Here is a 17232-nt window from a genome sequence, read left to right on the forward strand (position 1 = left end):
AAATTCCCTTATTCCAAATAGGATTCCTCACAAGAAAAGGGAAAAGTTGTCAGCTGTGATCTGATTCTGTGATGGTATTATTGAGGGCACCAGGACAACTGGCAATTTAAAGGAGAATGTGAATATTTCCATGTGAAATGTTGAAACATTGCTGGAAAGGGGTTTGTTTTGGCATTGCTGATAATGTCTACCCACACAACCTCAGAACGTAAGAAGGGTCTGCTGGATCAGACCCATCTAAGTCAGCATCCTGCTCTCAGGCTGACCAACCAATTGCCTCTGGGAAGCAAGCAAGCTGGTCCTGGGTGCAGCAGCGCTCTCCCTGGGCATTCAGAATCATGCTGTGGAGGCATTAGGCATCTGAATAAGCCCACTAAAGATGAGTGGGTTTTGGCACAGCTGTGGCATTATGATGGCACTGTAGCAACGGCAATTTCCCCCCTCTTCAAGGTGTGATGTAACCGGGATTGTGAAATGCTACACTGATTCTTCCCATCTTCTCAGGCCAATAGCTGGCGTTGCAATATTTCTTGTACCCACTAATGAGAACATTTATTCTTAGATACAGACGAGTAGCTCAGTAAGTGTAGGTGGTGACCTGTGCGTGTATCTTGCCTGGTGGGGGAGACTTGATACCTCTGCCAACATATTATTGAATCTTGAACTCCCACACTGAGTCTCCACTAATTTCATTTAGTGCGCAAAATTCAGCACAATGTTCAAAATGAAAGATTTCTTTTATGAACACTCCATAATGCGTGCTAAAGGCACTTTCTCCCCACCACCCCTCTGTCTGTCTCTCCCTCTTGGCCCTGACAGAGTGAGAGCGAGTGAGCTCGTGAGTTATATTCTGGTCTGTTAAATGTGCACTTATCTTCCCGACTCCATTCCCTGGCAACAATATTGCCACCTCTTAAATATTATGTTGCAACTGAGAAAAATATTATACAGGCCCAAGCAATGCGCCTACCAAAATAGTGGGAATGTGTATGGAAAATATGACCAGAAATCTGGGGAGGAGTTGAGTCGACAAATGAGTGCCAGTTCCAAAATTCCCTTGTTCCCATGTATCATTGTTTGACTTCCCTTTCTTTTATTCCTTGACTGTCTTGCCTCTACTTATTGCCTCTTCCACCTCACTTCCCTTGCCCTTTTGTTACCTTTTCACCTTCCTTTTGAAGGCACTCAAGCTGGTTTGGGTCCAGCCCTTACCTTGACATCTCTAGGGGACTTTGGAGTCCTTAACCATCTTCTTTCCCTTTCACTCCAAGGCAGTCATTTGGCCAACTTATGCAATGGGTGTCTGGTTGTTCCAGTATTACCACTGGGATGAATTCTACCCTAAAATAACCAAACAAGCAGTAGATGTTGGCACCTTCTGGACAGAAGAGTGGTGAGCAGAGGTCTAACTGGGGAACCAACTGCATACCTGCCAGATCCCTGTTTTTCTCTTCACAGCTCCCCAAAACAGTTAGCATAAACTTTCTCAGTAACTCACCCAGAAGGACACTTGAGAATGTCTGAAGAGTTCTGCTGGATCAGGTGAAAAGCCCATCACGTCCAGCCTTCTTTTCTTCTAGGAGCCAACCAGATGCCTTTTATATCACCTTTCCTACTGTGTTCCCTTGGAAGTACATAAAGGTCCTGTCCACTTTTGTTGAATCTCCCTCCTCCCCTCCCCCGCAAACAAAGGTGGAGGGCCCAAAAGTCATTTGACTTCCAGGAAGATGGCAGTACTTATAATAACGTATGTGAGAGTCTCAGAAACCTAGCTTAGCTGACGCGTGTTTTAAAAATGGGATTAGATTGCCCTGAGACTGACACTTCATGAGGAAGCAATGCTAGTTCCAAGGACAATGTACAGGGGTCGGCTGGGGAAGGGGGAGAGATGAGTGTTCTTTGTTGTGTGAAGTCTCAACCATCTTGCAATTGTTGTCTGGAATGGCACCCTCTGTGAATGATAGGTTTCTTCTGGAGGGGTGGGGTGTGGCATGCACACAATTTATAGCAAAGCCAGGACTGGAAAAAATATGACAGATATAGACTTTTTTTTGGTACCACTCAGATTATTACCATGCCCACAGCAGAACCAAGTATGGTTCTGCTGCAAACAAGCAGTGTAGATGTTGCTGGAATGGAGCAGAGAAATGGCATCCCATAATACCTAATTTCCTGTGCCTTGTCTGGCCCATTTTCACCTGACCTGGAAGGACTGGAACAGGCTGACTGCAGGCAGAAAGGTGCCCCCCCCAAGAGGTTAGGACAGAACTGTTAATGCATGATTTCTTATGTGATTGATTTTCTTTGTCGCTATATTGTGATAAATTGGTTCATAGAACCTTGTTTCATATCCCGATTATTATGTATTTTTGTCATGCCATGAATTGTTTATTCTATAAATGCAGACATAGTGGGTTAATGGTTTATGCTATTGAGTTTTGTACTAAGGTAATATTTTTGTCAGATTTCCCATAAGCCGCCATGAGCGTTAGGTGGAAAGGTGATGTAAAACAAAAATTCTTATTGTCATTGTACATTATACATTTGGGTGCCTGGAGCAAAACAGGCATTTGGCACGCACGCATGTTAGGATATTTCGTTCCACCTTAAAAGGAAGCAGGATGTTTGTGTCACAGCCTGCATATTTCCTGTTTCACAGGATGTTTCTGTTGTGTCTTTGTTTTCGTTTCTCTCTCTGTGCTGGAACACTGAAGCAGGCAGAACACACACTGTAAAAATAGAAATAATCAATTGTTGATATTTCTATTTTAAATTTATCAACACCAGCAACATCGGTGCAGTTTTGAAACCGTTGGTTAAAATCAACACAGTTTTGAAAAGGAAAAAAAAAAATCAGTCCAGCATCTTGATTCAAAAGGGCACCCAACTGTATCCAAACATAGACAAAAACCTGCTCCATCGTCTCAGGAACCATCATGCAACATTTGGTTAGAATATCTTAAGAGATACCCAAATGCATAGGGAGCAAACAAATAACTTTCCAAAAGATGTAAGTTCTGTATTTATATATTTCATATTTTATCTATCTCTATCTCTATCTCTATCTCTATCTCTATCTCTATCTCTATCTCTATCTCTATCTCTATCTCTATTATACACACAATATGGATATATAGATCAAGACAGATACACTATATAGATACAGTCTCTGTGTGTATGCAGCTTCACTCTTATTCTTGCAAGGACTGACCCTGCCATGCCCTGCTGCCCTAGTAAGCCACTTTCTCCCGCCCTCTCTGACACTTTTCTAATGAACAACTTGTATGGTGCAGGAAGAAGCACCTCCAGATAATCAACAGGCAACGTAATGATGGTTTCAATCACTCTGATGATGTTGATGATGACAGTGATTAAATTGGCTACTTAAAGCACCGTCCTGATTAAAATTATATTAAGAGTTGCCGCTATACTGTGTTGATGATTTCTCACGTCTTTCCATTCTGTGAGAGATCTTTTAAAAATATTCCAAAAATAAAGGAAATGACTAATTTTTACTGCACTTCCCCCCATGCTGCTCTCCTGGAGCATAGCATGAGGTAGATTTTTTTTGTCAGTTCAGGGAAAGTGATGGCAATCAGGAAGGCAAGAATTTTACGTGTATTTCCAAAGAGAGAGAGAGATCTGAAGAGAATGCTGGTCGCACTGACACAGCACTCTCTAATTACAAAATGATCACAATGAAACTGCAGTTTTTCAATTTAGCTTTTGAGCCAGCACACATTAAAATAAATAAAAGCTCACTTAATTATTGTGACATCATCACGTCCAAAACTGGCATTTAAAGGTGAATTCTGGAATTTGGGAGAGAGAGAGAGAGAGAGAGAGAGAGAGAATACATTTCTGAGGCACTACTAAATGTCTATTGTATAAGAGGCAACTTAAAAATAAATAAATCAGAATATTTATAGACTTAAAGCAGACAATAGCTAACTTTTACCCACTTCAGATGTTGCAGGACTACAACTTTCACTATCCCCGTTTGCCCTGTTGGATGGAAGCTGATGTGAGTTGAAGTCCAACAACATCTGGAAGGGGTTAGCCACCCCGGGTTTAAAGCTTCTAGCAAATTTTCTAAGTTCATAGCTACCCTTGTCATCAACCCCTTGATGTATTTGGTCTTTGCTTATTCACACAAGCCTCAAGTAGGCTGGCAACATGCACATAGGATGTGAGTTTTTTTAAGGCTGTAAAAAGCATGTGTACCTTGTATATTGAAACAAAATTATCTTAAAGCCTCCATGTTTTGATGTAAACATAAAGGCTGTCTTTGTCTTTCATTCTGAGTCATTTACAGCCTTGAATTGATTTGCTGCATAGAAGTATAAAGAGTTGGCGACTCTTGTGTTTGTGTTTGAGAAATAGAGGGTGAATTTCTTTTAATGTTTTGATATTGTATAGCTATTTATCATTTCTTAGGAGGTTTCCTATTTAAAGTGCAATCTGTATATGCAATATGGCTTCTATCCAAGGTGAAATTTTCCAATAATTTTCTAAGGATAAAAATAATGTATAAAAATGGCTCTTTGCATCCAGGTCTCTTCTCTCCCTGCAGAAAAATTATGTGGGAGGAGCACCTTGCTGCAAACAATTATATTCCTATAGAATATAATTTCAGACATAACCTATATTTAATTGGACTACGTGTATCCCTCCTACTGCCCATGGGGCAGTCTAGTGTAAAAACAAAACAAAACAAAAACAAATGCAACATTATCTTAGAATTTCCTGAATCATTTAGTTTGGAAAGTATCAGCAAGAGAAATGGAAACGGAGCTCAAGATCAATTATTTCTAGGAATATTGAATATTTACCTTGGGCTTTTTTGACAAATACTTCTGAAGAGTTAATAGCTCAAAATTGAATAAGGTTAACTGAGAAGATGAGCACTTTATATTAGAGAAACTATATTTATTCAGTTTTGCAAATGTTATTTCATAAGCCTGGGCTTCAGCCTTTGTCAAACTAACCTTGGCTGAAACCTGTACTCAGCAAGGTAAGGTTTTTTTCCCCACTTCCTCATTGGCTAGAACAGGGTAGCCAATGTGGATATTGTTGGACCACAGCTTCCATCATCCCTGACCTTTGGCCACATAGACTGGGGCTGATGGGAGTTGTATGCTACAGCATATGGAATAGAGCAGACTGGTGACTCCTGGGCTAGAAAGTGATGTTGCCTGGTAAGGCCAAATCATGCTAGAATCAGTTTCTCCAGAGATGAAGAATGGGGGTACACATGACTTGAACAACAATATGACACACACAAAAATAACCCTAGCAGAAAAAGTTTTGCTTATTTTGCGTCTCCCTCTTTGTTGCTTCATGAGTGAGATTCAGAAGTGAGAGACCTGCCCTTCACTTTCTATGGATATCCTTTTTATTGATTTCAAGAAAACAAAATATCACGTCAATATCAGTTTTTAGAACAACAGCAGCAGCAGCAACAGCAGGAAAAGCTGCTTCAACTCTACTGAAGCTCAACAGAGGCGGCAGTAGTTGGCCTCCTTTGGGAGGAAAAGTGGGATTAAAAAATTGAATCAATAATAATAATAATAATAATAATAATAATGATGATGATGATGATGCCTTTTTAAGGTACTAAAGGAAAGAATCCAGTGAGGCAACAGAAACCTATAAAAACCCCAAGCAGCCCTAGGGTCAGTATAAATAAAATGGATAGCATGCCTTAGGCCCCATCCACTTGAGACATTTAAAGCAGTATCATACCACTTTAAATAGTCATGGCTTCCCACAGAGAGCCACAGGGCTATAGCTTGTTAAGGTTGCTGAGAATTGTTAGAAGAGCCCTATATCCCCTACAGAGCTACAATTCTCAGAGTGGTTAAACAATCGATCCTTCTTTAAAGCGGCATGATACTGCTTTAAATGTATAGTGCAAATAAATGGGGTCTTATGTGTAAAGGAAGCGCCTCCCTTCCTAGCTCGCTCTTTAGGGGCAGCTGGGGAAAACAAGGCATGTTTTGCTTTGGCTGCTCCCGTCAAAAGAATATGTTTCAAAGATGCCCTTCAAAGGTTGTTTTTTTTGTAGTGGGAAATAGAGCGAGGGAGTGTTGTGTCTGCCTTGTAAAAGCAGAGTGGATTGCAGCACTCAAGGACAAAGATCCAGCTAGCACAGTTCTGGGGGAGCTTGTTCGCTCAAAGCACCTTCCGAGAAAGAAAGGAAGAAAATGAGAGGCTGCATTCAGACAGCACTTTATTCAATTTTCCTGATGTTTCCTTACCTGATAATTTTCTTGTTGTGTCTGATCTTTCACATAATGTAAAAGCCACATCTGGAGATGTATTAGTATCTAGCAGAAGCTCAGTACTCAATTCCATGTTAATTCCTTCCAGAGGGAGGGAAAAATCTGTCTGCAATGCCATTAACCTGGAAAGTTACAGGACATAATTTGGGTCATACTATTCTTTCCCACTGTTTTTGTGGGTGCAAAGGATTTCACCTTATATCAGTTCGGTGATCTGACTTAACTCTCTGTCTTGTTTCTGCATCTTCTGCCTAACATAAGGCATGAATTCCAGACTTACTCTGGTCTAAGTAGCAGTTCAAGGGGCAGCCATTTTGATCTGGCCATAGAATGGGGCTGTCAGTTTTCATCTGTGAGCTGGGCGCATTACAAGGTCCAAATTGCTTGCAACGCCTGAGCAAAGTTTCAGCTCCCACAGCCAAGAAAAAACGCTTGGAATTATTGTCGCGGGGTGTTTCCGCAGCTATATAACATGCACTGTAGTCTTGCATGAGAGGGCACTGATAATTAATGTGTTTTTAACAGTGGCAAATAGGATTCCGCAAGCTAGCTAAATTTTAACCAAGTGTCAGGCCTGATTCTTAATAGGAATTTTATGAACCGCCTGCACTACATCTTATTGCGCCCAATTTAAACAGCCCCCTCAGAAGTCAGTGCAGCGGTTTGCCACGCCAGAGGGCAACTCGTTTCACGGATGGCTCAACTTAGGGAGATGCCTGTCTGAGCCATCAATCACCCACAAGAATAAGTATCCCTTTTCTAAGCAGGAAAGTGGCAAGCAAGATGCCTGCCTCTTGCCTCTGGGTGGAGATGAAATGAACGTTTAAGTCCTTTCTTCAGTGTGGGAACACAGGCCTAGTTTGGGAAAATGGAATGAATTTACAGTAGTGCAAAGATGTCATTTTGTCCATTGTGATCTACTCTAGTGATGGGCAAGTCTGTCAGTTTTGCTTTCTCTCAGTTTCTCATTTTCCCAATCTTGGGGTCAGCTTGCATCGTTTCCACATTAGCTGGTGTCAGCATTTTATTATACATTTCCCCAATTTTTACATATTTTGTATTCAGTTCTGCTAAATATGCATCTGTGTTGCAATCAATTTCCCTTAATAATACACATTTTTTCAAGTTATTTTCACTAATACAGCTCTTTTGTGCCCTTTCTCCTAATATACACATTTTTGACACTTTCAAATGAAGGATAGCTGTGTTTTGGTTCACGTATTTTTCCCCACAAAGTGCAAATTAGGGCTAAACTGACTTCATCCCCATCCCTTCACTAGCCTTCACTAGCCAATTAAAAGTGGCATATTTTTCAGGTGGGCGGGGGGGGGGATATAGTATGGAACAGATCAGGAACATACCATATGGAAATATTAAAACAAATATACAAATCTGAATCTAAATTCAAAATGCCCTTTATGGGCCTCTTTTGGTTGTTTGGATTTTGGCAGTACAATAGGAATTGCTTTTCAATATATGTATTTTTAAGCAAATTGAGAAGTACAGAAAAGAGTCCTTTCTATTTTTATATACTTACACTGTGTGTTCCAATATATAAAACGCAGAATTAGTTTTTCCTCCAAGTCAGTTAATCTGTCATTTTCAGCATCCAAGACTTTGGTTACATGCTGCACATTGAGCAGACAATAGCTGCACCCCAGGAGCATGTTTTGACAACTAACATTTCTGTTAGCCATTCCTTCATTGCCAAAGGCTGGGTCTCCCCTGCCCCCCCGGTATGAAACCTATGCCTTCATAGCAGAATATTTAAAGGAAGCCTAAAAGTATATGAGATAATCTCTTTAAGGACATTCAGTACTACTATCAATGGCTTAGAATTCCTAACAATCTCTATCAATTGAGAAACAACTCCTAAAATCAAGGCTAATACCCTAGAATGGTACTAAGGGTTTCTTAAACTGAATAATGTATTTGTAGGGAAAGAATATTGGGATTAGCAACTAGTAAGTGGAACTACCTACCTGAAAGGGCTACCTCTTTCCCATCAGCTGGTCCTTAAATCCTTTTGCTGCTCCTTCTGGGGACTGCAGCCAGGAGTGTGATATCAATTCAGTGCTCAAATTGTTGGGGAGAGGGATGAGGTAGGGGCCTTTAATGCAAACCAGAAGCCTTGCCCCCAGAAGCCCCTCCAATCTGAGCAAAATCATTCCCTCGCTTTAGCCTTCTAAAAAAATAGTAGCACCACATCACCTGCTAGGGACCAGAAGGCACTGCATACAAACACTTAGGACACATAGTCCTAATATATTGCAGTGCTTTGTGGAATTTAATTGCAAGCTGATTTGGAAATCAACCTTGACTAAAAAGCTGATAAGATAAAACAAGCAAGCAAACAGTTAATGCTAACAGTAGACACTTAGTAAAAAACATTCCCACGCTATACCTTCGGCCGCTGCTTGTGAAAAATCCCATGTCTGTGTGTTCCTCCATAAATTCCCATCCCCAATACATAGAAAATTAATGTACCAGGAAGATGGCGATAAAACAGGAATGGAGAACCAGCTGCCCTCCAGAGCTAGTGTGGTGTAGTGGTTAAGAGTGGTAGTCTCGTAATCTGGGGAACCGGGTTCGCGTCTCTGCTCCTCCACATGCAGCTGCTGGGTGACCTTGGGCCAGTTACACTTCTTTGAAGTCTCTCAGCCCCACTCATCTCACAGAGTGTTTGTTATGGGGGAGGAAGGGAAAGGAGAATGTTAGCCGCTTTGAGACTCCTTAAAGGGAGTGAAAGGCGGGATATCAAATCCAAACTCTTCTTCTTATTCTATTCTTGCTGGGCAACGGCTCTCATCAGACTCAACCAGGATAGTCAAGATGTAATAACATATGAAGTGAAACAGGTTCCTAGGCATTTTGCTGCCTGAGGCAAAAAACCAAGATGGCTCCCCACCTCCAGTGTATGAGCAGAAGCGAACTCTTAGGCATCTTCAGTCCTGGCAATAGGCAGCTGAGGGCAGCAGGCTAGCTGATGGGGATGTATAATAGGCACACATAGCTCTGACCTCTAACAGAGGAAATGGCCAGGGATCTCCGTAAGAACTGTGCATTCTATAGAACAGTTCTCCCTAACAGCTAGTTTTCATTGTCTGTAGTAGTTGTTGAGCTTGTGGGAGCACTCAGTCACAAAAAGCTGTAGACAGAAGAGTCCAGGAACAGTTTTCCTACTTGGTTTTGACATGCAATAACCGGAATCTGGCCTTCCTCATAACAGGTGGTGCACCCTGTGAGTTCTCTGCCATTTCACTCTTGACATGTGGCCCCTATATAAAATGCTGTGAATTCATAGGAAGAAGGATAATATTTACTATTTCCCATAAACGTAACTGTACAGAAATCCACTTTATCTGACATAAACCACCATCTGGGCACCACTAACTGCACCGAATATGTCAGTGGGGGTGTGTGAGAGAGAAATCGGCTCCAGGATGAAGGCAGGAACCATCCTACAAACAGGCAGCCTGGAGCTAAATTAGCTTATCAAGCAATTTCCCTGCTGGTTGCAAAACCACTGCAGTCATAAAAAGAACTTGAGGTGGCGGCGGCAGCAGTAGCAGCAGCAGCGGTAAAGGTCAGAAACATGGCATTAATCAAAAAATGTGGGATGCAATGTTAATGGCAAACTCATATACCGTACAGAGTCCATATTTACAGACACAGGAATGCCGCCAGTTTGAATTTGTGTAGGTACCTGATGTGTTCTATTTGTGTACTTACAGGGGGCAAGGTATGGACACAATCTGTGGGGCAGACAGAAAGGCAGCGGAGAGAGGGGTTGAATGGAAATGAAGATGACTGGCCAACCAATAGGGTGGCTAGGTGAGAGGCCTGGTCTCTGGCATCCTTGGTTTTTGTGTAGAAGAAGGATTTTCACCTTATCATGCAGGGATAGCTGGATAGCTGGCTTTTGCTCAGCCTGCTCCAATAAAAAGGATGAAAACTTCCCAAATTTCCTTGTACTTATTCCAATGTGCAAATCCCACCAATGTTAATTGACAACAGTACATTCGTACTTTGGAAGTCAAAAGGAATCCGTTCAGGAAGTCCATTCGACTTCCAAAACGTTCAGAAACTAAAGCACAACTTCTGATTGGCTGCAGCAAGCTCCAAAGAATGTTCACAAACCAGAACACTCACTTCCTGGTTTGCAGCATTCAGGAGCCAAAAGTCCAAGTACCAAGGCATTTGGGACCCAAGGTACGACTGTATATGTTTTGGCAGTTTCCATGCATATTCCATTTTAAGCTCCACACATGTGTTAGCATTGCACTTTTTGAAGAGTATTAAGTATAAGAGGACAACAACTGACAACAATATTGATTTCCATGTCTCCTTGTTGCATGGAATTGGATTACAGTGGTACCTCAGGTTACATACGCTTCAGGTTACAGACTCCGCTAACCCAGAAATAGTGCTTCATGTTAAGAACTTTGCTTCAGGATGCGAACGGAAATCGTGTTCTGGCAGTGCAGCAGCAGCAGGAGGCCCCATTCGCTAAAGTGGTCTTCAGGTTAAGAACAGTTTCAGGTTAAATACGGACCTCTGGAACGAATTAAGTACTTAACCTGAGGTACCACTGTACAATTTATAGTTTGAGTTCAGACACCAGAGATAGAAGCCGATTTCATTCAGGCCTGCTTCAAACCTGCCGCTGACAGTCCATTGCTTTTAGAACTTTCAGCCAAACTCCATGCTACAACACATTCATTATTATTTTTAAGCTGACGTACTTTTATTTTGAAGAGAAAGCAGCCATGGGGTCCCATAGTCACTGGCGGAGGAAGAGGAGTGCAGCGGGAGCGCACCGCCCCGGCGGCGCGGTCCTGGTGGGGTGCCATCACAGCTGCCCCCTAACTGTGCTGGGTGCCATGTCCCTGCAGGCAGTGTGCCACACCCCTGGGATGCATGCCAGCCCCTCCCCACCTGCTCTCCACCCCCACCCCACCCCGGTGCTGGAGCATGAAGCTCCGCCACTGCCTGTACTATAACAAACTCCTAATCGGGAGTGGGAGCCTAGATCCATTTCCTGCCGAAACTTTCAATTGCTCTTTTGTCCCCAAGAGTGCAGTATTGTGCACTGCAGACATCGGGGAAAATAAACAATTCAGATCAGATATTTTCTCTGGAGCGGGGCTTCATGTACCTGCTTTCTCTCCCCCCCCCATTAAAATAAGGGTGGCCAGTTCAAGCATCCTCTTGCCAAGTGTGTTTAATGTATACTTTGGCCCTGTGGCAATATTTGAGTGCATAAGCTGACACACATTTTTATCAGTGAAAGGTCTCCCTTCCCACCAAATAGCTAAGGAAAATAGCTAAGCAGCTAAGAACTTTTGAGTGAAGGCCCACAGGCAGGGCATAAATATGATAAATTTGGGAGCTGTATGTTGCATCTCTCTGTCTTTTATTTTTATGAGAATGTTTCCTCAATATCCTCTCACCGTTCCAAAGAATGCACCTGTGTTTATAGGCTCCTTACCTGGAAAATGTGCTTTTCTGTGTCTTCAGACAATCAGCAGATTGAACCATTGTCATTGATGTTTTATTGAAATGTAGGGGTGATAAATGATACATACACAAATGAGCACCTGCCCCAATCCATCCCACCCCACAAAGACTGTGGGCCTGAATTTTTTTTAATAATACAGGGGGGGGGGGACACACAAACATTTTCAACTTCTTTAAATATATATATATGAAAGAAGGAAATAGAAGGAAATATGCAGCCCAATCCTGCACACGCTTTCTTAGGAGTAAGTCCCACTGAGTTCAGTGGGAATCACTTTCAAAGAAGTTTTGGTACATAGCATTGCATCCTACTTGCAAACTTTTTAAAAATTATATTTTTATGCATCTTTGTTAGAGGCATGTACAGGAAATTCTGCTTTGCTCCTGTTGTGTTTCTCTCTTTTAGATCTGATGTTTTGTGATGGCGCTGTTCCTCTAAATGCAACCCTGTGGCTCTCAGAGTGCAAGCAGCCCTTGTTCACAGTTTTTAATTATTTGCAAAGAACGAAATTATTTGCAAAGAAGCAGATAAACTGAGCGATCCTATAGGTATCTGCTCAGATGTAAAGCCCGCAAATTCAGCAGGGTTTATCGCAAGGCAAGTGGGTATAGGACTGCAGCCTTTTGTTTGTGCATTTCTGAAAAGATGCTCAGTTTTTCAGCACTGGTTCATTGAACCAATCCTGCTTTTGCCATATTTACATTTTAGATGTTGAATATGTGATAGAGCATGTGAGACTCTTAGCTATGTGCTGGTTTGAATCTAATTTACATTCAGGTTTAAACCCACTGTTTCAAGTTTTTGTTTCCAACAGTATTGGGAACATTTGTATGTTTAAATGTATGCATGTGGAATGTTTTATCTGAACTAATGTTCAAATAGAGACCACTTAACCCTAGGAAGAGGGTGGCCCCAACAGATTTTTCACATGCAAAATAAAGGGTAGCCCACACTGCTGTGAATCAGAAGGGAATGATTCATTTCCCCAGAAAGCATCCTTCAGCAATAGGTCACAATATCAGCAATAGATCAGATCCAGCAATAGATCAATGATCCTTGGTTCAGTAGGAGCGAGACACTTTCTGTAGGCTGAATATCTGTTTAGCTCTATAAAACCCATTTGCGCAAAGCTGAAAACCCCATTTGGATAATCTTTTATTGGACTTATCATCATTGAAAGAGACAAATGCTGCATCTGATTTAATCACCAAACAATTAGTCCTCTGCTAAGAGATCTGAATTTCTTTTCTCTTTAACTAAAAGAAAATAAACGAACAATGAGAGTTGCATATCACCACTGCAAATAGTTTTGTTTGTTAGTTCCCTGAACCAAAGAAAATGAATTCAACGAAAAAGGATGAAAAGTAGTTTAAGATGGCAGGCTGTAGTTTTTGAAACTTCAGTTACTATTGGCTTTGAGCTCTCCGGCTTTGTTGAATTGTTATGAGTCCTCCCTACTCATTGACCCAATTAGGATGATCATATCTTGGCTTGATAAGCCCAGAGACCAATGAGCTTTTTGTCTGAGCACTCAGCTCCTGTTCTCCTCCTTTCGCAGTCCTCTGTAATCAAACTTCCAAGTCTCCAATGAAACATAGTTTCCAGTTCCCTCCAAATTGGGAGACTATAGTTTGCCAATTTCAGAACAAGCCAGAATCTTAAACCAGCTTCAAATTGTGATTTGTGATCCTGACTTGTTCCGAAGCTGCAAGCAGAGCTTCCTGGTCCGAATAAAGTGGGAAGAAATAAATGGGAAGCTGGACACTTAAACCTGCTCCCCCTCTAAACATTCTTCCTTGCTTTTCTTTAGAGCACCCTCTCTCCCTCCCTTTATTATTGTTGCCTCTTGAAGGGGCTGAGTTGGATTGGGGGGGGGAGATTCCTTGATTGTCCTTTAAGGTAAAGGTAAAGGACCTCGACAGTTAAGTCCAGTCACAGACGACTCTGGGGTTGTGACACTCATCTCACTTTACAGGCTGAGGGAGCCGGCGTTTGTCCGCAGACATGTTCCGGGTCATGTGGCCAGTGTGACTAAGCTGCTTCTGACAAAACCAGAGCAGCACACAGAAAAGCTGTTTATCTTCCAGCCAAAGCGGTACCTATTTATCTACTTGCACTTTTTGGTGTGCTTTCAAAATGCTAGGTTGGCAGGAGCAGGGACCAAGCAATGGGAGCTCACCCCATCGCGGGGATTTGAACCGCCGACCTTCTGATCAGCAAGCCCAAGAGGCTCAGTGGTTTAGACCACAGCACCACCTGCATCCCTTTGATTGTCCTTATGGTTCTTCTATTCGTTGCCTGGCTTCTGGCAGTGGCATGGTATGGCAGCCTGTTTGGGGCATTGAGTATGGGCAGGTAGGGAAGTGGTGGAATATAGGGTAAACTGAGGCATTGTTGGGTTATGGGCACTTTTCAAAGCTCTGCCAGGGTGCATGGTGAGGTTTAGGGGTGCCCTGTAGGCTTGGTATGTGCATGTTCGGTGAACACTTGACAGCGGGACCTAGTGCTGCTTGCACATATTTCTTTGAATTTGGATAGTTGGTTTATTGTTGCTTTGCAGTTCCTCCAACTTGTCTCATGTGTCTTCTTTTGGGTTTGGGGGCAAATGGGCGGTTGTGTGGAAGAGTTTTTGGACAGATTTAATGTTTGTTTCCAAACTGAATACCATTTTCTGATTCATACTCCCGTCGTCTATTTTATAGAATCAGAATTGTAGAGTTGGAAGGGACCACAGGGGTCATCTAGTCCAACCCCCTGCAATGCAGGAATCATTTGCCCAATGTGAGCCTCAAACCCATGACCCTGAGATTAAGGGTCTCATGCTCTGCTGACTGAGCTATCCCTGGCCAAACTTACATGTTATTCCCTTTGAGATGTGCATGCTCACATATCATTTCTGGAAAACCTGTGGTCCTCCAGATGTTGTTGAACTGCAACTCTCCTAATCTTTGACCACAGTTTATACTGGCTGGGACTTGGGAGACTGGGAGTCTAACAACTTCTGCTCTCCACGTATGCTACAAATCCTTCAGTGGGGCCACGTTCTTATGAGAGTCTCCATAGCAATCCCATTTCAGAGAGGCAACACCAGTGCACTCATAGCTTTAGCACTGCAGTATCTTTAGGTTCCACCTTCCACTGATGTGTTACTACACAATGCATCCACGGTTGTGTTTTCCCTGTTGTGGGTGGGAGTTGCACCCATTGGCCGCAACTCAATATATCAGTGCATCATTATAGTTATTTGATGAATTTTCCTACCTCCAGCTTCCTCTCCCTTTATGGACTCTTTCCTTTATGGACTCTTTCCATTACCTAGTCCTTTCCTTTATGGACTAGGTAGCTCAACAGCTGGGAAATGCCCAGAAGACTAGAATTTGCCATCAAGGGGCAATTTCTCTTTCAGAATCTCTTTCAGAACCAAACTGCTTTTGTATCTTGGGGATTTACTTAACAGTTTCCAGATGGTGGAGCAACTGCTAATGGGGCACTTTAGAAAACAATCATGTTGTGCATTTTGAGTGTGTGTGTGTGTGTGAAAATGGTACACAGTGGCTTTATTCATTGAATGGATTGTTTATGTAAATGAAATGCATACACAAAAGATCACCATGTAGTAGGTTTTTTTTTTAAAGGAATTGCATGTATTATATGTTAGCCTTCCTACCCATTTCAAAATAGGTAGTCTTCATATTTTACAGATTAGAATGCTTGAAATGCTATGCATATCAGGAACAACCATTTGTGCACACCTAACATACGCAAGCATATTTGAGTACAAATCATAGGCACCAACTGCCTGGGGCCCTGGGTGCCCAAGCACCCACAAAATTCCCCATGAAGTGGCCAGGCACCCACAAATTTCAGTGCCAGGGTCATGCATGCTGTATGACACCCATGGCCCCAGGCACCCACGGTCACAGGGCCAAGCTGGCACTTGTGGTGCGAATGACTGTTCAGCGTCACAAGGCATAGGGAACGTCTATAACATATTTTATGGTCCTCTTAAGATATGAGATTTTTCCTCATGAAACCATTAAAAATCTCCAAATATTGTCGGTACAGGTGATAGGCACTGAATTTCTGCCTTGATCAATGGCACACCTAGCTTGGACCAAAGCCCAGGAGTTCTGAAATATTGACTAATGAAATCACTGGCTGTCACTTTATAGATGGATGCCTTCCCGTGCCTTTGAAATGACCTGTTTCACATGATGGTTAAAGCAGAGCAGAAATTTTCCTAGTACCTCCTGAATTTGTGTACATGTGTGTGTGTGTGTGTGTGTACATGCAGCAACTTGCTATACTATTTTGTGCAGTCTGAGTAAGGAATTAAAATGCTAGACTGAAGTGAGCATGGGGTGGGGTGGGGGGAAGCGTTCATAGTACAAACTGTTAATTCAGATTAAGAATTACCCGTGCCAGCATATCTTGACACACCTCCCCTGCATCAAATTTGTGAGATGAAGTTGTATTCTTAACAAATAAGTACACTAGTCTTTCAGATGGTTAATATTAATGTCTCTCTATTCAAACATGCTGAAAACTGAATAGAACAGTTAACATATAACAGTCACACATCCTTTGCTGGGTACAGAGAGCATTGCTAACACAAATGGAAGATTTCCCACCGTTTCAGATCTTCATCTCTCATGTCAATTAAAAAAAGAAACCAAGAAACCACATCAACTGACCATTAATACATTGCTGCTCTGCTCTTCCTCCTTTTGAGGATGGCAAAATGATAGAATGCTTTAAGAAAGGCATTGCCAAAATCAGATTAGTTTTTTTTTTCTCCAGCAGAAATCATGCAGTGTGTTTCCAGTAGATTTTTAAGACTGGTTAGAAGGGGAGGTTTTTTGTTGGCTCCCCACTCCAGCAAAACAGCCAACTCTGTGTTCATTGTCTTTTCCTATGATTCTGGGTAGCACCCCAACCCCAACCCCTTTTATCCAATCTTATGAGAACTTCTGACATTGGTGGAAAAAGTATAATTGGTGGTACCATTCTGGATCAGATCAGTCAGAGTTTGCAGTGAAATACCGCTTTAGTGAAAACACACAGCAAAGATTAGAGCCATAGAAAGTTATGTAAACAAGACAATTCCATCAACATTGGAGGGGGGGGGGAGGATTTGTGTGTCTACGGATTTTGAATGGTGCCGGGGATTTGTGAATGGCAAGTAAAACAAATGGCATTTTTAAAGCATCTTTATCCAGTTCATTTGACGGGGAGTAAAATATTGCTTTCTTCTCGTTATCACAGGAACATATCTACTGTGCTATATTGGAAACATGGCTCTTGAGAAACTTGGGAATCAAGGTAATGCAATTTTTTATAACAATATTCTGGCTGTGGATTAGAGTATTAATGTATTCCATCTATATAGTGTGCATATATTTTAGAAAATATGATCTCTACCATTAA

The 17232-nt window shown here is 42.0% G+C and overlaps 1 protein-coding gene across 3 annotated transcripts in view; it reads left to right on the top strand.

The window, feature by feature from the left end:
- The window catches only part of LOC310677312 (uncharacterized protein), a 62399-nt gene that overhangs the window by 39610 nt on the left and 5557 nt on the right, over nucleotides 1-17232 (top strand). For all 3 annotated transcript variants that reach the window (XR_014511052.1, XR_014511053.1, XM_083440140.1), the window contains exon 2: nucleotides 17071-17127. Coding sequence is in view for 1 of the 3 variants with exons in the window: in XM_083440140.1 (XP_083296266.1) it covers nucleotides 17071-17127 (57 nt within the window). In the remaining 2 variants the exon portion in view is untranslated. The remainder of the gene's footprint in view (nucleotides 1-17070; nucleotides 17128-17232) is intronic.

This window comes from Podarcis tiliguerta (assembly GCF_965153285.1).
Source record: "Podarcis tiliguerta genome assembly, chromosome: 5".
Taxonomy (NCBI): domain Eukaryota; kingdom Metazoa; phylum Chordata; class Lepidosauria; order Squamata; family Lacertidae; genus Podarcis; species Podarcis tiliguerta.